The following is a 24,394-nucleotide window of genomic DNA, read 5'->3' on the forward strand; positions in this document are numbered from 1 at the left end:
AATCATTAGTTTCCTATCAAGATGGCACCGGCCACATTTTTACCATAAGAAAACAGAATGGTAGCAGTAATATTTCCTACTGGAAAGGCAGTGCAAGACTTTGTAAAAACAGGTGTTTGGATAGAGTTTCACATCTATTATATGTTCTTGGTCCAGAATGATGGAATACTGGCAGAAAAACAATAATGGGAAAATAACAATACTTTATAAAGAGAAAAGAATTGAAAAAAAAATGGGAACTGTCCTGTGACAGGCCCTCCACTGATGCTGTTACTCCTGGTCTCTAATCATCTCATAAAACCCTGCAATCTAATCATCTCCGCCTTAGTCTTGAGGGATAAGGAGGTTAAACAGTCCCTCAGAGTGACACAGCTTTCAGGGGGAGGATGGATGTGTGGGCCTTGTCCTTCCACTCACATTCTGTAGGTTGACACCCTCACCAAGAAGTTACCAGAGAGCTGCAAACCAGCCGTGCTCCCCAGAGCACAGCCCCCGCCCCTCCAAATGCCAGCACCATTAGGTAGCGCAAGGACTGGTCCCTACGTCACTGTGACACAACAAAGAAGGACACAAGCTGAGCCTTGTGGAAAATCTGTTTCAGTTATATGTCACTTTCATTTGTTTAAAATAAATAAGAACATCTTTTCATGATAACAAATATTTAGCATTATAAAAACACCACCCTAAGTAAAAAATGTTACACAAATGAAGGGCATCCCCCTCCCAGGCACATGGGTAAATCATGAAAGCCAGCCCAGTGTAAATACAAGTTGTATATTACTTCCCATCAGGCTCTGCAGCCAGTCTTATCCCTGACTGTAAGAATACTGTATAATTTTAAACTCGGAAAATGAAAAGCAAACATCAAGAAAACATTTCTAACACATAATTTTCCTCTGAGGTTGCCGTCTAGATACCTCATCTAAAAAGCAATATTTTCTACAGATCAACAGTTGAAATAAAAAGACAAAAGATATAATCTTCCAGCTTGATGCATGTCATTAGAACAATCAGTTCTAACAGAAGGAGGATTCTGCACAGGTAAGTGAAACATTGTAAGAAGGATAAATTACTTTTGTGAAAGTGACTAAAACTAAATTAAAAAAAAAATAGATTGAGGGACATTCTGCTTGCATAGGCCCCAGGAGAGCCAAGAACACACAGCTCATTCATGGCACTAAAAAGCCCCTAAACCAGGTACCAGGAATGCACTTAAAATACTGTACTGAATGATGGCCGGGCGTGGTGTCTCATGCCTGTAATCCCAGAACTTTGGGAGGCCAAGGCAGGTGGATCACTTGAGGTCAGGAGTTCAAGACCAGCCCAGCCAACATGGTGAAGCCCTGTCACTACTAAAATACAAAAAAAATTAGCCGGGCATGGTGGCACATGCCTGTAATCCCAGTTACTCGGGAGGATGAGGCAGGAGAAGTGCTTGAACCCAGGAGATGGAGGTTGCAGTGAGCTGAGATCTGAGATCACATCACTGTACTCCAGTCCAGGCGACAGAGCAAGACTCTGTCTTGGGGAAAAAAAAAAAACAAAAACATTATACTTGATGAATGAAGATGGCTCTTGCTTCCCAAGTGTCTTCAGGTGTGAGCTGTAATGCAGATGAGTGGGATCCCACAAGCACAGTGACACTAGGCACCATGAATCTAGAGGGGCTTGGAAGTGCCACACACCAGGGCTATTTTCTCCCCACGCTCAGCTCATCCCTGCTGGAGGGTGTTGGCCTCTAGAAGCCCCGACACTGCCTAGCACGCCCAGGCCAACAGGGCCCAACTCACCTGCAGAGAAGAGGCCCTAAAAGCATCACCCAGCTCATCACTGAGGCTCTTGCAGCCTGGAGCAAGGGCTGCATAAAGTTACCTAAAGAAAACACAATTAGTGAATTTGTGGGTCTGGGTTCTGTATAGCTTCTACTTTGAAGGAAGCTCATGTATTGAACAGAGCAGAGCTCTGTGTTTTCATTAAATTTATCAGCCCAAGACACTGAGCTGGGCCAACATCCTGTACAAAAGAGAAGACTTTTCAATGTCTATTAATTAATCAGCCAGTATCAAGGCAGAACATCTTGCTTTGACGAGGGGGAGTCTGGATTCGACTCCTTACACTAATTCATAACTGCTCTGTGCTCTACAACAGCTGAGTTTGGTCCTCTCCCATCACACCCCACATATTTCTTTGAAAAAGTAAAATCCCACCTAAGAGCCTCAGGAGTCACACATGCTAGAAACGCATGAGTTCTGTCACAATCAAACAGGTAATCATGAGGCTCCTATACCAGGAATAAGTCATAAGGATGTCTGCAGGCAGACTGGCTTTTCATGGCAAAATGCTGCTGAGACACTCCAGGGCTTCAGAAATAGAGTAGAGCAACATTGTCCTTCACCCTGCAGGGAGCCAGGGCAGCAGCTTTCATAAAGCAGCTTTGGAAATGAGTTCCGTGCTTCAATGTGGCCTAGCAGAGTGGCCAAGAATGAGGACATGGACACTGACAAGAGACTTCAGAGTCACATGGCAATCTCACCTACACAACCAAGAGGATAGACTGGGTGCGGTGGCTCAAGCCGGTAATCCCAACGCTTTGGGAGGCCAAGGCATGTGGATCACTTGAGGTCAGGAGTTCAAGACCAGTCTGACCAATATGGTGAAATCCCATCTCTACTAAAACTACAAAAAATATTAGCCAGGCATGGTGGCGCAGGCCTGTGATCCCAGCTACTCAGGAGGCTAAGGCAGAAGAATTGCTTGAACGAGGTAGAGGTTGCAGTGAGCTGAGATCACGCCACTGCACTCCAGCCTGGGTGACAGAGCAAGACTCCATCTCAAAACAAAAACAAAAACAAAAAACACAGAGGACAGTATTGTCCTACCAACATTAGAGGGCTGTGATGGGGAGAGCCAGACCTCCCACGCACAAGGAGCAGGCTCTGACCATCTCCTACCTCTGTCAGCTGGACAATGGCAGCAGACAAGTGGCTCAAATGCAGAAATATGGCAAGTCCTTGTGAAGAACATTTTTGTGTCCTCCTTTAGAAAAACCTATCATTCTAAAAATGTGAAACATGATGGTAAGTAAAAATAAATGGACAAATAATAAGGAAATATTCCAAACTGAAATATTTTTCAGTTTAGTCTAGCTTCCAAACTAGTTTTCCTTACTTTTCCGTTTATTGTGAAATTCACAAATTAACTGCATTCAGAACACAGTCTTTGATTATGGCTTGTGCCATTGAAACCAACTGAAACCAATCAAATATTTCTGAGAAGTGGTAAAGTGTAGCGATTTAGGGTGTTGTCCCAGCATGAGAAACATTCAGACTTCATGACCCCAATTCACACTTTTTAAATCCAATTGGGTGGCTTGGCTCTTGTGAATGATCTGCAATTCACCCTTTCTATGTGTGATGTTGTTAGAGCGCAGATAACCATTATCATGTAATAAGTGGTTTAGGCAGGAGTAGGAGGAAGAAAGTTCTCAGTTCCACCCAAAACTAATTCTACCTGGTAGCTATAGACAACAAGACAGATGGACAGGTGGACGGATGGGAAAGCCTGGCAAGGACCTGCCCTGCATGGCAAATGTTCAGACTCTGGCTGCTGTCGATCAGTCTCCTTCCAGGCTAATAGTTTGTGCATTGAACATTAGTGGATTTTGCACTTAATTAAGAGGGTTCTAGCCAACCAAACTGTATTTAGAGACTAAAAAATTAGCCAAATGAACGAAAGTATACACTTTGGCTGCATTAACACTCTTCCCCAAGACTATTTTTAAATACAACTCCCAAGTCATTAAGTTTGAAAACTGCCAGAACTGATTTGGTAATCTGCTGCTTTGCCAAGTGCTGGAAGTTAGCTTTAACTTCATGCCCACTCTCACACGGACAGACACACACACACTCATACATACACTCACACACACAGCCGGTTTTCCCATTATGTTCCTTAGCCTTAGTTTGCTACTTACTTAACTGCTCAAGCCATCCACATGTAATTGCAAAGTTAATCCATTCGGTATTTCTCCTCTTCCAGCTCTCAAGAGTCCTTAAGCCACACAGAGAACTTATGATAAGACAATGCTTTGCCAATACTCCTCATTCTAACAAGGACTCTCTCCAACCTGCCTACCTCCTCCAAACCAGCAGGAAGCTCTGACTTTCCCAGGTGCAACTACCCTAAGGGCTGGGGCTGGGGGATCCTCTTTCCCCCATTCCTCCAGGTTAGGGCCCAGTATGAATAAGTGGAAGTGGCTGGCTATAGCATGGACAAGGAGAACAGAGACATCATAAAAAGCAAAGGACGTCAGCACCCTGATGTGTTGCAAATGCAAAGTCCTGTTTACCACTGGCCTTTAAAATTACAGCATAAACGTCACTTCCTCCCCTTAGATGACTGGAAGGCATGGGCTTTGTAGGTCATGGCTCTACAGGATGTGGGTGTGTGTCACAGCAAACTAAGGACATGTTTTTCAGAAAGGCCAGAAACTGTCAACCCCTTCTCAAGACCCCGGTGGGGAGAAGAGGAGCCATATGCTCACTGGAGCCACCTACCCATCTGTACACTTTAACACCTACGTTCCCCTGGCCCTCACAGGAGTCATAAATGCAATCATGATGGCTAAGATCTCTGTTCCCCCTGCCTCCAAGCTGCTCTTTTAAGGACCATGTGATTATGGTTGGGGCAAGGGGACATGAGCAAAGGGACTTGTATGGCTGGCAGGTGAAATATGAAAGGACAGGGTGCATCTCCCCCTCTTCAGGCCAGGCTGGAACAGATGGAGACTGCACACTAGCTACAGTCGAGCACCAAATAAAAATCAGCAGGTCTCTGGGAGCACTGCACCCCAACATCAGCCCAGGACCCCTACGGTGGACTTTTAGTTAAGAGAGAGAATTATCTCCTCTTTAAGCCACTACCACTTTATGTTCCTCAAAATAAGACCTCTTAACACCTCCCAAATCTGCACCGAACAGGCTGCATGACTGGCAAGCACAGTCCAAGCACATCAGTTCCAAATATGTTAGTGCCAGTAGATCGGTCTGTTCTCATACAGGCTGGCAAAAACAAGATTTAAGCAGCAATTTCAGAAACAGTTTTTTTGAACGAGGACTCTAGAATATTCTGGGAACACTGAATCATATGATTTCAGAGCTCACATGAGTCTACGATCATGTTATCTAATTCCTTCCACGAGCAAGAGGGAAGCAGGGGTTGTTCTGTGCATCACAGGCCACAAACCGATGACACAAAAGCTTACAAAGTGATAGTCCTGGCTCCAAGCAGCTGCTCAGAATTCAGTGGGTCAGAGGGGCAAGTAAAGGGACAATCATAATCCCATAGGAGGTTTTCGGACAGGGGAGGGCGTGGGGTGTGAGAGGTCTACTCTCAGGAGGCCTCCTGGGGGAGCACCAGCCGCAGCTTAAACAATAAGCAGGTGGCATTCTGAGAAAGGGGCAAGAAGGCCCTCCAGGCCAAGGCAGAGAGAAAGCCTGAGACCCCGGGCGAGGCCTGGGAAGCTGCAGTGGCAAACAAAGAGTGGCAAATCCAAAGGCTGGAGCCTCGCTGTCCACTGGCACTAGCTGCACACAGCTATTTACGTTTAAATGAATTGAAATTTTAAAAGGTGAAAGACTCAGCTCCTAGTTGCAGTATTCACCAGTCAAGTGTTCAGAAGCACCTGTGGCAGCACTGGTGGAGAACACTGGTGCCTGGCAGAAACATCATCAGACAGCCCTGAGCTGAGCAAGTGTGGAGAGGCCCCAACAGGATGGGTCTGCAGATTGCGTGGAGAAGGAGCAATTTCACCTTGGACAACTGGCACCAGGGTCCAAAGCTCTTGTTCCTGAGATAATTTTCTTTCCACTAATCCTCCCGCTGTCTGCCTTTGGTAGAAGAAAGTCAACAGGATTAACAAATAAGCAGAGGGCATTCTGAATCAGGGAAGGATGCCCTGTCTGGCCCTTGCCAGCCTCTGTCTGGAGGGAGGTGGGAGCATCCCTAAGGCAATGGCTCCCCATGGGGATTCAGGTTCTTGGGCAGTGAATGCTAGAGGGGCACCTGGGAGACAAGAGATGGGATCGACCAGCCAGGACTCCTGACTTACCTGGTTTATCTTTAGAGGATTGTTTTTGTTTTGTTTTGTTGAGACAGAGTCTCTTTCTGTTATCAGGTGGAATGCAGTGGCACAATCTCGGCTCACCACAACCTCTGCCTCCTGGGTTCAAGCGATTCTCCCGCGTCAGCCTCCTGAGTAGCTGGGATTACAGGCGCCCGCCATCACACCCGGCTAATTTTTGTATTTTTAGTAGAGACGTGGTTTCACCATGTTGGCCAGAATGGTCTCGATCTCTTGACCTCGTGATCTGCCCACCTCGGCCTCCCAAAGTGCTGGGATTACAGGCGTGAGCCACCGAGCCTGGCCGGTTGTATTTTTTTCTTTTCTTTTTTCTTTTTTTTTTTTAAGGGATAAGGACTTTACTGGCTTCTCTAAATCTATTGGTGTCTTTTTTACAGGCATCACGTGGTGTGGTGCAGATGGGAACTAGATCTACAAAAGTATTTGTACAAAAGTATTTGTGGTCTGGGAATCTGTCTAATCAAATGTATCCAAGAAAAATATACTCTGGCAGTTGCTTAAAAAGCTTTTTCCTTAATAGAAATGTTTTTAGCTGGGGCATTACTCTAACTGGACTTGGCCTGTAGAAGACAAGGCCCTGGCAGGGAGCAGCTCGCCACCTGATGAGGAGAGCAGAGGGAGTGTGCTAACACCCCAAGAGGCCACAGAGTTTCTCCCAGCTGGGGAAAGCCATCCTTCTCTGGAGGGGCTGGCTCAGAAGCACAGGGATGGCCCTGAGACAGGCAGCAGGAAATATACACACTGTTGGAGACCCATTGTCTATTGTCACACCGGAGGAGACAGCAAACTCTAGTCTAGAATAAATAGCACTAGGACTTGAAAGTATTGACCATCTTTAGCTTTGCAAGAGGCAACTAAAATCATATAAAGTATACATGAGGAAAAAAAGTTTAATTCTATTCCAGGAAGAGACAGATGAAAAATACGGAATTATGGAACCATGAAAGAAAACTGACATAGGCTACCCATCAATTCAGGGGCAGAAAGCCAGGAAGTGACCCTGAAAAATACAGAAACACTCAGGTGACAAGGTGGAAGTGAGAAAGCGAAGTACAAAATGGGGGAGGTGGAAACTAAAATTTACAACTCAAATAAATGAAAATCATAAAAGTATAAAAAGGCATATTATCAATACATCTCTATGTAGTAATATAAACCAGCATCAAGTACAGTATTTTAAATAGAGAAAAAGTACAAAGATGAAGATATGTAAAAGCTTTCAGTGGGTCATAAAATATCAACTTTTTTTCAGCTATAGTATAAGGTAACTGAAAAAAATCACATAACTAAAATTAACCAACACATAAAATCTTCATAATTAAATGTGGATGGGGAGAGAATGAAGGGATGTAAGAAGACACCATATAATAAATACAGGACCTCAGCCAGCTGCAGTGGCTCACACCTGTAATCCCAGCACTTTGGGAGGCCGAGGCGGTCAGATCACGAGGTCAGGAGTTCAAGACCAGCCTGGCCAACATGGTGAAACCTCATCTCTACTTAAAAAAAAAAAAAAATGCAAAAATTAACTGGGTGTGGTGGCACACACCTGTAATCCCAGCTACTCAGGAGGCTGAGGCAGGAGAATCACTTGAACCCAAGAGGCGGAGGTTGCAGTAAACTGAGATTGCACCATTGCACTCCAGCCCGGGTGACATGGTGAGATTATGTCCCCCCACCAAAAAAGTAAATAAATACAGGAACTCTCTGTTAGTGTATTTACAAAGTTTAAGTCTAAATCAGAACCAAGTGTTATTAGCATATTTAAGATTTGCATGTCCTTGATCTAAATATTACTACTACTTTGGTATCAAATATTGATGCTCACTTTTCAAAACTGTAGATCAATTACAAAATTAAATTCAATCATAAATTTGTAACAAAGCACAAAAGGCCTAGAAACCTAAACTACTTATTATGGTGTATAGATGCATCCTATAATCATTGTTTTCTTAATAATTACAGGAGCACTTGCGTGCACACAGATTATGACTTCATTCCCTGGATCCCAATTAAGGAGTCCACAGAATCCAGGCCTGCATATACGTGGGGGCTATCGCTCTGCCTGGGTCAAGGTTCCACCCAACAATAACCCACTCCACCTGTGCACTGGAGATCACAAGAAAACACAGGAGGGACTGCTGGCAAAAGTTCCTGGGGGCAGAAGAAACGCAACACTTAACAAATACCTTTGTAACAATTTTATTCATACTTCAGTTCTATATTCATACTTCAGTTCTATCCCCTTTATACGACCACTGAGAAATAATAAAAATGCTCTGAGACTAGGTGATATTGCAACACAGAAATGTCCAACTCTTCTAATTTATTCATAAATATTTTAATTACAAAACATTAAAATTCCTAGGCCTACTCTCTACATTACATCAAGCAATCCTTAACTTTTACTTTCTTAAATGAATTGCCAAAATAAAGAGTAGCTCAGAAGTAACATCTTTTAAAAATATTGCTCAAATCTAACAGGAAAAGTTTTATGTAACAGTTCATTATACATGCTCTCATTTGAAAGAATGTAAACACATTCTCTAACATGTTAGCCAAAAGCCAAAGGCCTAGAAACCTAAACTACTTATTATGGTGTATAGATGCATCCTATAATCATTGTTTTCTTAATAATTACAGGAGCACTTGCGTGCACACAGATTATGACTTCATTCCCTGGATCCCAAATTAAGGAGTCCACAGAATCCAGGCCTGCATATACGTGGGGGCTATCGCTCTGCCTGGGTCAAGGTTCCACCCAACAATAACCCACTCCACCTGTGCACTGGAGATCACAAGAAAACACAGGAGGGACTGCTGGCAAAAGTTCCTGGGGGCAGAAGAAACGCAACACTTAACAAATACCTTTGTAACAAATTTTATTCATACTTCAGTTCTATATTCATACTTCAGTTCTATCCCCTTTATACGACCACTGAGAAATAATAAAAATGCTCTGAGACTAGGTGATATTGCAACACAGAAATGTCCAACTCTTCTAATTTATTCATAAATATTTTAATTACAAAACATTAAAATTCCTAGGCCTACTCTCTACATTACATCAAGCAATCCTTAACTTTTACTTTCTTAAATGAATTGCCAAAATAAAGAGTAGCTCAGAAGTAACATCTTTTAAAAATATTGCTCAAATCTAACAGGAAAAGTTTTATGTAACAGTTCATTATACATGCTCTCATTTGAAAGAATGTAAACACATTCTCTAACATGTTAGCCAAAAGCCAAAGGCCTAGAAACCTAAGCCACCGATTATGGTGTAGAGTTAATATTTCCATAATATTTGCATGCTTATGAGGGTTTAATACAAAATGTCACTGTGGTTGCCCCAGGTCACTATCAATTGTCACAGATCTTCTACACTTAATACTATGTGCAGTACCGACGGGACTAGAGTAGCTCAAGTTACCCACTTCGACTAATGTTTTCAAATTTCTTCTGGTTCTAATAATTTGATTAAATAAATATAAATTTATGCAAAGAAATAACAGCTATGTTTACATGAAGTCCACATTTTGACGAAACTGATTAGCAAAACTTTCACTGATTTTTACATGAGCAAACTGCTTGAATACAGCCATTGATCAAATGCACCAGCTGTTTTGACATTTCATGTCATTGGAGATTATTGTATTCTACAGAAACATGTCTTTCCTCCATAGGAAAAAAAAAGTAAGCATGGTCCTGCCAAACAGCAAGCCTTCTTCTGTCCTTTACTAACAGAGGGTCCAATGGGAAATTTAGCCCTGTGTTCTGTAACAGCCGACTACTGGGATGGCTCCCATAAATATTCAGACAAACAGATAAAGTAAACAGATAAAGTACGGAGTTAAATATACTTCAAAACCTCACCAAAAGGCAATTTGCCTTTATTTGTGTTCTGAGTATTCTGTCAATTCTTATACTTCAACTGAGCTCTAAAACTCCCTAAAAGTCACATCAAGTCTGACTTGTTTTTGCACACAGCCTCTTTCCTAAAAGAGCACTTTCCCCAGGAGTCAAGGAAGTCATATATCACTGTTTTCATGAAATTCCTAGTAAAAACCATACAATTTCAATCCAAGTAAAAATGCGTATTTGTGTTTTTCACAAAATTAACTAATAACTACCTATTAATAATTTAGCCAGACATAGAGTCAGGGAATTTACATTCACCAACCCATCTCCCTTCAGTAATCCTCTAGAAAAGCGTTTGTAGGCCGTATTTCACAGGGTGAAATCTCCTTAATTCATTGCACCCAGTCTAGCTTGTTTCTGTAAAACACAAGGAGGAGTGGTAGTTTCAGCAACAGCAAAAGCTTCACCTCATCAGTTTGTTATCATGTGGGAAGACAGTGGCTTACTGAAAGTTTGATTTTATAATAAACGGTTGCAGAATCAGATGGAAAACAAATTTTCCTCAAGAACACTGCAAACACTGCCTTAATGTCAGGGAACAGATGAGTAATCTCAGTGAAGAGCCAATAGAATCTGCCTGCCACCAACAATGTACTAAGGCCAGCAATTTCACAGCAATATCTAACCTTTATAATTAGCAAGCATACACCTAAATTATGTAAAATATTGAAAGACCTAACACCATTTATCTCTTCAGATTTGAACACAAAATTGCTTATTAAACACGTAATTCTTGTCTGAAAAACTATTAAGGATATTAATATTTTATTGATGCTTAATGTTAATGCAGAAAGTATTAACAAATGACAAAGTAATTGAGAACAATAGAAGTTAAAAATAATAGGTCTACATTTATTGGACAAAGACGTTCGGACAAGTAAATTAGACACTGGATACGAGTGAGGGAAAGAACTGAATGCATCAGGAATAATAATTTCATGTTTTCCATAGCAAAAATCCTTAGTTTTCCTTTGCCATTCAGATATGAAGGCCAATCAGAGCTTTGGCAAGCACTGACAAGGCCAGCCCTCGCCTACCTCTTGCTACACAGTACCAGGCTAAAAACAGTGCCGCGCTCTTAGGGTACATCCTTTCACTTCTATCATTAGACTTCCTTCAAGGATCTTATAGATACTCTTTAGATACAGTTTTGCCAGCCTTTTAAATGTTCTCTCTGTCTTCATATTTATTTATAAGGTGATAGTGACAAAATAATTCAGTGTCTTTAAATAGGCTCATTTAATAGGCTATGAAAGCCACAGATTTAAAGATACCTCTGTTTCACATTTCCCTATGTTATTTTGGGATGCCCATTACCATGAAAAAGGATTTCCCACACTTATTTTCTTTCTGGGGAATTTGTTTGTTCAAAGAGAATTATATAACCACCAATAGGTGCACTGCAAAAAAAAAAGAGAGAGAGAGAGAGAGAAAGAAAACTTTTTTTTAACATTTCTCAGCTTCAGGATTATTTGACTTGCTAATCTGGCTCACTTTTTCCTGGCATTAAAGGAAAACTTTAAAATTTTAAAAACAGCCCAATTGAAAGTCTTTTACACACTTGGGCAACACGCCTGCCTATGGGCACATGGGCAGGGTGAGTCAGTGGGACACAACTGTAAAAGAAAAAAACATTTGTTGTCCCCAAAGCTGCCTCCTTCAAGTCCAGTTGCCATAGCAGAAAGTGGGCCCATTCGGTAAGCAGGTGCAGGGCTCACCCCAACCCTCATTCCATTTGCAAGACTCATACACGTTTGCTCCACGCAAGTGAGCGAGGTCGAAGGTCCCCAGCACGCCGCGCTGAAATCTACAAAGTACGCGGGGACTGAGCGCGACCCCGCGGCCCAGCCTGCGCGGCTGGCAGGGATGGGCACGGCCCACCTGGCTCGGGGTCTGGATAATGAGCAGGGCTGCTAGTCCTGCATGAGGGAAATTACTCTTTATGCGAGTCAAATCCTGAACGTGACGTGTAATCTTTGCACGCAAGGTGTGGGGATGGCAAACAGAAACCCGGAGAGGTTTAGGCAGAAGCCGAATCGCGAAGACAGGGATGGGCCCCCAGACTCGCGGGTCCGCTACGGATGTCTGCGCCTCAGGCCTGGCCCCACTAGGGCGTCCCTTCCACTGCCAGGAGAGACCCTGGAATAAAGGCAGGGAGGGAGAGCTGCTGCCATGAAACCCTCCGGGCAATCCGAACACCTCTCGAGAACGCGGGGCCCGGGCGGCTGCGAAGCCGGGGAGCCCTCCCCTCCACGCTACCCGGAGAGCCGACCCTGGGGCTGCCGCCGTGGCCGGGAGAGGGAAGACTTGGTCGGAACACTGGCAAGAGGCAAGCCCGCAGGGACGAGGCTGGAGTCAAAGGCCGGGCGTCCCTTCGCTCCCCGCTCCACCTCTATGGCAAACACTTCGGGGGCCTGAGGAAAGCTCTGAGCTGAGTAGGGGCTGTGCTGGCGGGGACCCCATAAGGACGCCTGCATACAAACCACCCCGCGCGAAAAGTGCGCTCCGGTCCCGGCCGGACACGGTTACCTGGGCAACGACCCGGGCGCCTAAAGTACACAGCACGCACCACCACCCAACACCAGCACCGAACACCAGCACCGCACCACCTGCTCCACCACTACTACCAGCATCCGCTGGGACAGCAGAGAGGGCGCCCTGCCCGGGAGCGCGCGGTGCGGACGCGGGCGTCCGACCCCAGGGAAGACCCCGCTCCACCACGCCGGACCGCGGGGCAGCTTACCCGGTCGGGGGCTTGGCCGCCGAAGCGCGCGGCGCGTCCATGGTGCCGGGGGCCGGGAAGCGGGCGGTGCTCGGGCCCCGCCGAGTCAGGCGCTGGCTGCGGCCGCCACCGCTGCCGCCCTCATTCACTTTTTCCGCGCTGACCCATCGTCCTCCCACGCGGGCCGGCGGAGGACAGCGGCGGAGCGGGGCGGACGGAAGGGGCTGGAACCGTCTCTGACGGGCGGGGGCGCCGGGAGCGCGGGGAGGGGCTGGCGGCGGCGCGGGGCGGGGGCGGCGGGAGCAAGGTGCGCCGCGCCCCCGCCCGGCTGGCTCCGCCGCGCCCACCAGAGCACCGCCCCCGCCCCGCCCCGCCTGCTCCGAGCCCCGACCCGGCCCGCGGCGAGCGTCCGGGTAAGGACTCCCCCGGCACCTGGGCCGTGCACCGACACTCGCGGCTGCGGCAGAGGGCTTCTCCCTGGCGGGGAGCGCGCCCCTCTCTGGGCAGAGTGGGGGAAATCTCGGGGCCGGCGCCTCCCTGGCGGAGCTGGGGGAGGGGAACCACCTGGAGCCTGGAGGGCGTGCGAGGGCGAGGTGAGCAGAACTGCGCGGGAGGACTGACGTTGGAGGGTGAGAAGTGAGTGTCCGGCGCCGCTCTCCGACCTTTATCCGTGCAGCAAATGTCTAGTGCGTGGGGTCGCAAAGTGGGAGTCCCGACCAGGAGCGTCAGCAACACCCGGGAATTTGTTAGAAATGCAGATTTGGGGGGTCCACCGGGTCCCACGGAATCAGAAACTGCGGGCTGGAGCGCGGCCTCGCTTTGCTAACAACTCACTCGCTCTAGGTGAATGCACGCTTAAGTTTGCCAACCTGATTCACTGGGCGCTACTGTAGCACAACCTGCCACTCCAGTGCGGGCCGGCGGGCAGATTTGCAGGTCCTGCCGGCCACACGCAGGCCCAGAGCAAGTCAGCCAGAGGTCCCTGATCTGCCGAACTTCACCTCCACTCTCTAAGATCTTGGTTGGTATGATGGGCTGACCTATAAAAGTGGCAGTTTCATATGGTTTCAATGACTCGAATAAAAGACCAACAAGAGGCCAGATCGAGCGAGCCTGCACGGCGATCAGCGTTGGGGGTGATGATCCCCTTGCGATGTTGTCATTGGATGAGGTGTCCAGAGGCCTGCGGCGCCTCCCTTCCTCCTTCTGATCCCCTGCTTTCTCATTAACTGAAGGAGGAGGCAGACCAGCCTAGATGCAAAATGTGAGCCCTAGCCCACCGATGGCAGATCTTGGGTGCTCCCTAGCTCCCACCTAGAAGGATTCCTAAGTCCCCAGGTGGCCCTGGGACTCACTGCCCTGCCGTCCAGTCTCCCATGAGTGGAGCACTTTCCCGACTCAGGGCCTCTGGTTGCGATGCTGCTCCACAGTTCTCTTTCTGCAAGTCCTTCTCATTCCATGGTCTCCCCAAGGAGCCTTTCCTGGCCTCTCTGTCAAAAAGCGCCCTGCATGGCACAGTGGCTTACACCTGTAACCCCAGCACTCAGGGAGGCCAAGGCCGGAGGAGCGCTTGAGCCCAGGAGTTGGAGACCAGCCTGTGCAACATAGGATAACTCTCTACAAAATAAAAAAATTAGCGGAGAGTGGTGGCACACACCTGTAGTCCCAGCTATGGGAGGGCGGTGAGGGGGGCAAGCTGGACAATGGAGTGAGGTCCTGTCGCATAATGCAAAATAAAAGCAGCTCTCACTCAAGCTCTTGACTGCTGCCTTGTCCTAATTTTCTTCTGAGCATTTGTCACTGTGTGTGTATATATATGTGTGTATTATCTATATTTAAATGTAAGTTTATAAAGATATTTGCATGTAATGTGTTATATTTATAAACATGTTGTTTATACGAATGCATAAAATTTGTATTTATGCAAACTTATAAATAAACATGGTAGATACATTATATGTAAATGGAATAGAAAAACATAAATACATATCCTATGCCACATATATTTTGCTCATGTGTTTGCTATTGCTCTCCTCCCTAGAATGTGATCTTAGCAAGTGCTGGTCGTTTGACTGAATTATCACCCCCAGCATCTAGGGCAGTGCCTAGCAGGGTGGAGTCAGTGTTCAGTAAACAAAGGGTGCACTGAATGAATGAATCTCTTCTTGCACCTTGGGTGTGGGTATTAGAGAGTCTCTCCCAAAATCTGGGGAGCCCCTCCTTGCTCTGGACACCACCATGGGAAGGGCTACCCAGGAGGGGCCAGAGCTGAAAGCTAGACTAGGCAATGTGAGCCAGACCCCATTGAAGTCCCCAAGGAGAAGTCTACCTCACAGGTGACACATACCCCAAGCACCTGGCAGAGGCAGCAGAAGGAAGTATGGTGGGGACATGGAGCAAAAGAAGCCCAGAGTGACCCAGTGTCTCAGATGCTGAGCACAGATGGCAACAGGAAGCCCGAAGCAGGTGGATGGTGAAGAATAAGCTCCTCAACATCCAGGAAAACAATGAGAAGGAGGTGACGTGCCACCTCAAGGCCAAGATGCAACTTGTTCTTCTAGGAAGAAGGCCCAGGTGACCCTAGGCCTGGACAACCTCAGATCCTTGGAAGGCTCCCAAACATCTATTCAGAAACCCAACAGAAACTGGTTTCTAGAAATGAGGTGGAGGGTTAAGCCTGGTTAGAGCTGTCACGATGAGACAGAGAGTAAGGGTCAGACTTGCTGCCAGAGGGAGGAGCTGCACGCTGTGGCCGAGGGCCTGGAGACTACATGGGCCAGGACTGCCAATCACTTGTGTCAATTGTGGGGAGGGCCACAGCGCCGGGGGGGGAGGGTGGGCAGGCGGCACCTGAGACTCAGATTCTGTGCATATTGCCACCCACACTTCCCTGACTGATAAGGGCCCCTAGAGATGCAACTGTGGGGAGTTGTTTTCCAAAATTGTATAGTTCAACAGATATTTTTGAGCATCTACTATATGCCAGCCTTTGTCTGTGGTGTGGATGTGGCCACCTCACAGGGAGGGCTAGGCGAGGAAATCAGAAGTAACAGACAGGGCTGAGCTCTTCCAGACAGACAGTGAGAAAGAGGAATAGGTGATGGGCTGAAAGCAAAGGGCTGAGCGGGGCCTTGTAAAAGATGGGTCACCGAGATCGGCCTACCACATGTCTCTGAGCGGAATGCGCTCTTTCCTGTGCTTACTGACCTTCAGCGAGCAAATGGCGCAATCACATACTAGGGAAACTCAAAGAGAAAGATGTTCTTTATGGACTCTTTCCTGCACGTGCTTTTAAATGTCCTTATTAAAACTGTCACTTTTTTTTTTTTTTTTGAGAGAGAGTCATTCTGTCGCCCAGGCTGGAGTGTGACAGTGCAATCTTGGCTCACTGCAACCTCCACCTCTTGTGTTCAAGCGATTCTCCTGCCTCAGCCTCTCAAGTAGCCAGGATTACAGGAGCCTGCCACCACTCCTGACTAATTTTTTGTATTTTTATTAGAGATGGGGTTTCACCCTGTTGGCCAGGCTGATCTCAAACTCAAGTGATCCACCCACGTCAGCCTCCCAAAGTGCTGGGATTACAGGCGTGAGCAACCACACCTGGCCACTTTTTCAGATGTCGACCATCACTAAATCATCTATATTTTATAGTGTGGCAAACATCCAGGGATGTGCTGATAAATGCTTAAAAATGGCATTTTTTATTTTTTTAAAAAAGAGCCCCTATTTGTAGCTTTTGCTAGTTTTCCTAGTGTAAACGCACCTTGGCAGATTTCAAGCTAGGGTGTTGTAAAGTCACTGAACAGGGAGTTACAGAAGATGCAGCAAGACTGCAGCTCTCCACGATTTGCCTTCCCACATGCATGAAAGCAGAACCTTTGTGCCTTCATCCACAGAGCACGGCTGAGTGCTGCTCTTTGTCCCAGGGCACCATGCTTGTGTCCTGGTATGGGCTGTAATGGGTGCCCCAGGCTACAGCTCTGGACTACAGTGGCATCAGCTCTTGCCCTAAGCAGTAGGAGCTGCCCTGAGACCAGAGTGTAAGGCTACTTGAAGGACATTCTCTCCTTGGTCTAAACCCATCCCCCTTCTTTGCTCCTACCTCTCCTCCCAGGCATACCTGGGGTCTCAACAGCCCCCATCGGTGTATGCTCAACTCTCCATGACGCGAGGTGGGTGCCTGCAGTTACACCAGCTGCTCTTTCTGGAGGGAAAATGAAATCAAAGACACAGATGGAGACAGTCCAGTTTAAAGCAGAGCTTCATAAACATGGAGACTTCTTGGGATGTTATTAAGATTTAGTTCCTGATGCAGCGAGTCCAGCTGGGTCCTGAGAGTCTACCTTTCTAACACTTCCCAGGGAAGTGGAGACTGCTGGCCCAGGGAGCACACTTTGAGTAGCGAGGGTTTAGGGTCAAACACCCTGAGCATCTTCGGGTCTGATCCTCCACTCACTGGTGGTATTGCCGAGAGCAAGTTACTTCTCTCTAGGCTTTAGTGTCGTCCTCTCTAAAAATGGGAATATTCAGGGGTGGATCCAGATTTCAAAGGGCCTGAATCTTACAAAATCCTAAGGACCTTTTAAATAAATAAAGCGTACCATATGATTAATGCAAATTTAGATACGGAAAGGATCTTTATTTTCAATGTGTTATGGACTGAATTGTTTCCCCTCAAAATTCATAGGTTGAATGTAACTGTAATTAGAGTAGAAACTGTAACTGTAACCAGTGTAAGGGTAATTAGAGATAGAAACTTTAGAAAAGTGAGTAAGGTTAAGTGAGGTCATAAGGGTGGGGCCCTGATCCTATAGGGCTGGTGTCCTTATTGGGAGAGGAAAAGACAACAGAGTCCTCTGTCTTTCTTCACTAACCCTGGTGGCACCTTGATCATGGACTTCCAGCCTCTAGAATTGTTAGAACATGAATGTTTGTTGTTTAAGCCACCCAGTCTGTGATATTTTGTTATGGCAGCCCACGCAGTCTAACACAGATTTAGAAACTAAACTATTACGGATGCAACCTTTTTGGCTCTTTTTTTTTTTTTTTTTTTTTTTGAGATGATGTCTCACTCTTTTGCCCAGGCTGGAGTGAAGTGGCATGATCTTGGCTCACTGCAACCTCCACCCGCCAGGTTCAAGCGATTCTCCTGCCTCAGCCTCCTGAGTAGCTTGGACTACAGGCATCCACCACCATGACTGGCTAATTTTTTTTTTTTTTTTGTATTTTTGGTAGAGACAGGGTTTTGCCATGTTGGCCAGGCTGGTCTCGAATTCCTGACCTCATGATCCACCCACCTCGGCCTCCCAAAGTGCTAGGATTACAGGCGTGAACCAATGCGCCCGGCCGGTTGCAACTTTTCAAAGCTGACTTTACTACAACAAGTGAGCAACTGATGGTATAACAGTAGTTCTGCCTTCCAGGGGTAAGAAGAGTGCCTACTCACCAGGCCCAAGGGGAGGATTACATGGGATAAAGTGTGCAAATTTCTTGCAGTGGTACCTAGTGCTGGTAAGCAATTGATCCACATAACTCTTACTATTCAGACTTGTTCACTTGCTTTTGGTGCATAGTTCCTTGCACAGCCATGCAGCTAGAGTCCTGGCCCCTTGTAAAGAACTTAAAGCAGAAACAAGAGCCAAACACCGGTCATTGCGCTCTGGCAGGTGTACATGTCACCTGAGCTGGGCGAAGGTGGTGCCGGGGGGTGACTAGGGGTACTGTTTTTGGGAGTGGAACAGTCATGCATCCAAAGTCCTCTTTTCCAGCCAGTGTGCTGCAGTACTCAAGGCACCCTCAGCTCTAGAAACCCTTCCCTCTGTTTCCTAAAACCCCAGGGGAAAATGTAAATTCTCCAGCAGAAGACAGTGCTTGGCATTTTGTGGAGCTGTGGCTGTGGACGAGCGAAAGAACTTGGGTCTGCAGTGAGGAGCTGTTGAATTTAGGCCAAGGAGACCCTTGAGAAAAGGTCTGGGGCCCCACAAATCCAGCCTTCCACTCTCCCCATTACATTCTCAAGTTTGCATTAAGGCGAGGATTGAATAACTTTCTTTTCAGAATGGCACGTTATTAAACAGGACATATTTTACATTGGGTCATTAACAATAGTAACTGAAAGAATTATTTGTGTAGAGTGCTTTTTTTTTTTTTTTTCCTTCTTGAGACCAAGTCTCACTCTGTCGCCCAGCCTGGAGTGCAGTGGCGCGATCTTGTCTCACTGCAACCTCTGCCTCCTCAAGCGGTTCTCTACCTCAGCCTCCTGAGTACCTGGGATTGCAAGCACTCACCACGACACCCAGCTAATTTTTTGTATTTTTAGTAGAGATGTGGTTTTTACCATGTTGGCCAGGCTGGTCTCCAACTCCTGACATCATAATTCGCCCACCTCAGCCTCCCAAAGTGCTGGGATTACAGGTGTGAGCCACTGCACTCGGCCTGAGAGCTTCCTTTTTATCAAGATATAATTCACGTGCCATCAAATTCACCTCTCTCAATTCAGTGGTTTTTAGTACATAGAGTTGTGCAACCATTACCATTATCTAGTTTCAGAACATCCTTATCACCCCCAACATAAACCCTGTATCCGTTAGCATTCACTCCCCATCCTTCCACTCTCTGAAACCACGATTTGCTTTACGTCTCTATGGATTCACCTACTATGGTCATTTCATATAAATGGAATCACACAATATGTGGCCTTTTATGACTGGCTGCTTTTTCTTTTTTCTTTTCTTTTTCTTTTTCTTTTCTTTTAAATTGAGACAGAGTGTCGCTCTGTTGCCCAGACTGGAGTGCAGTGGCACAATCTCAGCTCACTGCAACCTCCGCCACCTGGGTTAAGTGATTCTCCTGCCTCAGCCTCCTGAGTGGTTGGGACTACAGGTGCCCGCCACCTCGCCTGGTTAATTTTTGTATTTTTAGTAGACGCATTTTTCGCCATGTTGGCCAGGCTGGTCATGAACTCCTGACCTCAGGTGATCCATCCACCTCAGCCTCCCAAAATGCTGGTATTACAGGTGTGAGCCACCGTGCCAAGCCTATTAATAGTTAATTTTTAAGGACCACTTCCTAGATGTGGTCTATACTATATGTGCACTATACTAAACTCATTAATAACTCTAATCACTGTGTGTATGTATATATATATTTTTTTATTTTATTTATTTATTATTATTTTTTGAGATGGGGTCTTGCTCTGTTGCCAGGCTGGAGTGCAGTGGCACAATCTCAGCTCACTGCGGCCTCCACCTCCGAGGTTCAAGTTGTTCTCCCACCTCACCCTCCTGGGTAGCTGGGATTACAAGCGCACCACCGTGCCTAGCTAATTTTTGTGTTTTTAGTAGAGACGGGGTTTCACCATGTTTGGCCAAGCTAGTCCTGAACTCTTGACCTCAGATCATCCACCCACCTTAGCCTCCCAAAGTGCTGGGATTATAGGTATGAGCCGCTGTGCCCGGCCAATAATTTTATATTTAAAAGGATCTGAAAGGTAGGTACTATTGTTGTCTCTTTTAAAAAATTATATAAAAATTATATAATTTTATAATAAAAATATAAAATATACTTTTATTTATTTTATTTATATTTATTATATATTTATTATAATTATATAATAAAAAGTCTTGTTGCCACCATTTTATAAATGAAAAAAAATTCAGAATTAGGGAACTTAAGTCACCCAGTGTTACTCAGGGCAAAAATTCATACCAGGCAACCTTACCTGAGACCCTATATTCTTGGCCATTGTACAAATGCGTCACTTTAATCTATGCCTGTCACCCAGCCCTCCCGTGAAACATTCAATGCAGAAGCAGCCCCAGCACCTAGCGTTTGTCAGCACATGCGTGTTGTGCTCTCTGCCAAGTGGCAAACGAAGGAGAATCTGTAGGTTTGGCTATCCTGCCACTTTATCATGAAGCTCTTATTTAAGCCACCAGCTGTCATAATTTTCCTCCTAGTGCAAGCACACTGAGAGCTGTGCTTCCCGTCCTGCACTGTGTAGGGAGGCATTTGTTCACCTCTTTTCAGAGATGTTCAGTCCATGATCTTATGTAACATTGCACCCACGCCCTCAACCCACATAAGGATTATGCAATTGCATGTAGGATTCCTTGCAGTGTTTTCTGGAAATATGAGCCTCTTCAGAAAATGTATCCACGTAGTTTTGACGAAAGAGGTTTTTCTGACCTGAGCCGACAATTGTTCTGTCTTTATATATAATTTTGCCTTGGAGAACTTGCCTGATTCGAAGTCAACTAAAGGTTAAGGGCAATATAATCTTCTTCGTCTACAAATAAGATTATATTGTTCATACTTACTCAGTTTTATTCAATTCTGAAGTCATTCCAAAAATCAAAGATGGCTTTAGCAGTATTTTATATTCTTTTTTGCTGCACTATATATTACAATTCTCTATTATTTAACATGGTTCGAGAGTGGAGGGATTGGCTGATGGAATATAACTACAATTCTAAATTTTTGATTTATGTTTTTGGATATGGTGGCTTTTGGTGCCAATCCATGGCCTCCTTCCCAGAATTATAATTTGATCTTTTTAGTGAGTTTATGGGCTACATTTATCAAGAAGAAATAAAAGGAATAGGTTCTCTATTCCTGGCTTCTCAAATATTTAGCATTTAGGAGGGCTCCCAGCTGACACCAATCCTATGTTACTTTCTGCATCAGGCTTGTCCAGGCATGTTGGATGGACGGAGAATGTAGGCTGCCAGGATTCACACCTCATGAAGAGTGTGGTGCCTCCTAGAAGAAGCTCATCCTGGGCGTTGAGGGTGGATGCGTAGGAGAAGCTCAAGGATCCACAAGTCTCTCATTATCATGGGTGGGGAATTCGTGGCCTCACACTGCATCAAGCAGGTTGTGACCTCCTCCAGGCCTTCAGAAACTCTTGTGGTTCCGGCAGGTCTAAGAAGGAGCAGCACTAAGCCACATCACCCTGGGCTTTTCCTAGTTGAGGCCTCAGGGAGGAGTTTATTTACAATGGGTTTTAAAGTTGTAAAGGAAGGCCTTAGTCATAGGGGCAACTGTCCGCACCAGCAGCCAGACATAGTATTGTAGTATCGCTGGCAGCCGCGAGGGACAGCGAGCTGAAGAAAAGGGACCTAGGGATGCCACCAGGTGTGAAGGAAGCACTAATTTGTGCAGTCCAGGAAGAACTTCCTTAGGGGAGTCCCAGAGCCATCAGTGGCTTGGAGTTCCTTAAGGTAATGGGATAGAGGCAGAAGCATTCTCACTCACCACTATAGTTGGACATTATTTTTACTTACAGGCTACTGTAGCCTAGGAAACCTCAGTTATGTAACAAACATATTCTCCAGAAATATTTTCTGAGACCTTCAAGAATCTGCAGATTCACAACGATGGAAATTTGGGTACAGGCTTCTCAATTTCTCTAGAATAAATATTTCAAGAGAGAGGCTTCTGCAACCTTGATGACAACATTCACAACAAAAGTTCACTGTCCCTTGAATTGGCAAATTACCCACAAACAACAGACACTAACACAACTGTTTTTACTCCAAAGAGCAACTGCATCCTGTTTACTGTAGAGTCAGAAACACCTTAGCAGAGTGGAGATAGGGCTGCTGGAGGTGATGGTGTGAACTCTCCGGCCAAAAGCTTCCCCTGGTGTGCATATCACCTGTGCTCAGTGGAATTACACCTTCCTTCTTGCTGCGGCCTCCTGGGCTATTTTTTAAATAAAAATGCAGAACAAAATATCAGATCTGTGAATGCTGTAGGGGTACTGTATTCCATTTTCTAATATGATTATAAGATTTTTTTTCTTTTCTTTTTCTTTTTCTTTTTTTTTTGAAACAGAGTCTCACTCTGTCCCCCAGGCTGGAGTGCAGTGGCATGATCTCAGTTCACTTCAACCTCCGCCTCCTGGGTTCAAGCCATTCTCCCACCTCAGTCTCCTGAGTAGCTTGGATTACAGGTGCCCACCACCACACCTGGCTAATTTTTATATTTTTAGTAGAGACAGGGTTTCGCCATGTTGGTCAGGCTGGTCTCAAACTCCTGACCTGAGGTGATCCGCCTGCCTCGACCTTCCAAAGTGCTGGGATTAGAGGCGGGAGCCACCTCGTCCGACCTCTTTTGTTTTACTCATTGAAACAACAGCAAAGATGGGAATGAGTGTTAGGGAGGACATAGCAAAGTAAGGAGGAATGCTGAAACTCTGGAGGAATAGCTCCTTCCCACACTCCAGATTAAACATTCACCCCAGGGAACAGAGCTCTCAAATGCAGGCACCTCTGGAATGTTTACTCCTCTGTAGGTATTACTTTCGTTTTTCAAATTAATCACTTGAGCATCACATGCCTTTTGGCAGAAGTCAACTCTCTCCATTTTGAGGACTCCACCGCTGTTTAATGATCCACGAATCCCACGGACTAAATGGGGTAGGAGGTCAGATCTCACTCGTCACCAATCTCAGAGGGAGCTGCGCGCATCAGTGCTGTGACTGACTGCTGCCAACTGTGGACAAGTCGGGGTGCTCCAGAGCCCATGTGTGCCGGGCCTCCAGAGGCAGGCTGATTCCAGCTGGCCGCAGGGCTTCTCTGGGGGATGCCTGGGGAGGGTGCTTGCCTTTACACGTCCCAGGTAATAACTCTTTCTAGTAACCTTCAGAGCCCCTTCCCAGGGCATATACCAGACCCCAGGGCATCAGGGGATATAGTTAGGGTACTGGGTAGATTCTTGGATTCTAAAGCGGAGGAGTCCAAGTCCACCTCTCATTCTACCCCCAGCTCTGCTCCCACCAAGGCAAGGCGATGGATTGAAGCTGTGCAAAGCACAGCCAGTCTTGCTATGGTCACCCCTTTGGGGCCAAGGCCACCTGCTTGTCCGACATTTGCATAACTAACAAAAGTACTTAAGTGATTCTGGGAAGAATGAGGTGAATCCAGTTCTAGTGGCTCTGTGCCTCTGCCTGAACCCAAGTGCAGCCGGCCCCCTCTCTAAAGAAAAGAAAATAGCAAACCTGCTTGTAGACAGAGGCTCAGCCACACCAGAGGGGCAGTGACTTTCCTCCATTGCTTAAGTATAAGGGTGGCAGCAGGACTTAACCTGGTATGAGGGGAGCAATGTGGTGCCAGGGCCTCAAGACTGATGATCAGGGCCTGCACAGCTGCAGGGTTAGCGATGAGAGGGAAGCCAGGCTGCCAGCTCCAGAAACTAAAAAGAAGAGGAGGTAATGGTGAGAACTTACTGACTCTATCTGTACTCAACTCTGTGTGTGTGTGTGTGTGTGTGTGTGTGTGTGTGTTTGAGATGCAGTGTTGCTCCACTGCCCAGGCTAGAGTGCAGTGGCATGATCTCGGCCCACTGTAACCTCTGCCTCCGGGTTCAAGTGATTCTCCTGCCTCAGCCTCTTGAGTATCTGGGACTACAGGTGCCCGCCACCACACTCAGCTAATTTTGGTATTTTTAGTAGAGATGGAGGTTCACCATGTTGGCCAGGCTGGCCTCTAACACCTGACCTCAAGTGATCCACCTGCCTCGGCCTCCCAAAGTGCTAGGATTACAGGTGTGAGCCACCACACCTGGCCTCTACTCAACTGTTTTTATTTCAGTTCTTGACACAAACACAT

At 46.2% G+C, this 24,394-nt stretch overlaps 1 protein-coding gene and 1 long non-coding RNA gene across 8 annotated transcripts in view; one reads left to right on the forward strand and one right to left on the reverse strand.

The window, feature by feature from the left end:
- COBL (cordon-bleu WH2 repeat protein) overlaps positions 1-13,311 on the reverse strand; it is a 323,275-nt gene extending 309,964 nt beyond the window's left edge. For all 7 annotated transcript variants that reach the window (XM_033194347.1, XM_033194345.1, XM_033194341.1 and 4 more), the window contains exon 1: positions 12,804-13,311. In XM_033194347.1, the coding sequence (XP_033050238.1) occupies positions 12,804-12,844 (41 nt within the window). In that variant the 5' untranslated portion in view covers positions 12,845-13,311. The remainder of the gene's footprint in view (positions 1-12,803) is intronic.
- LOC117073455 lies at positions 13,296-18,981 on the forward strand. Its single transcript, XR_004433240.1, has 4 exons — positions 13,296-13,418; positions 16,897-16,954; positions 18,206-18,293; positions 18,946-18,981. It is a non-coding gene; the product is annotated as an uncharacterized LOC117073455 (long non-coding RNA).
- Positions 18,982-24,394: the final 5,413 nt, after the last annotated feature.

The sequence above is a fragment of the Trachypithecus francoisi genome, unplaced genomic scaffold, assembly GCF_009764315.1.
Source record: "Trachypithecus francoisi isolate TF-2019V2 unplaced genomic scaffold, Tfra_2.0 Lachesis_group4, whole genome shotgun sequence".
Taxonomy (NCBI): domain Eukaryota; kingdom Metazoa; phylum Chordata; class Mammalia; order Primates; family Cercopithecidae; genus Trachypithecus; species Trachypithecus francoisi.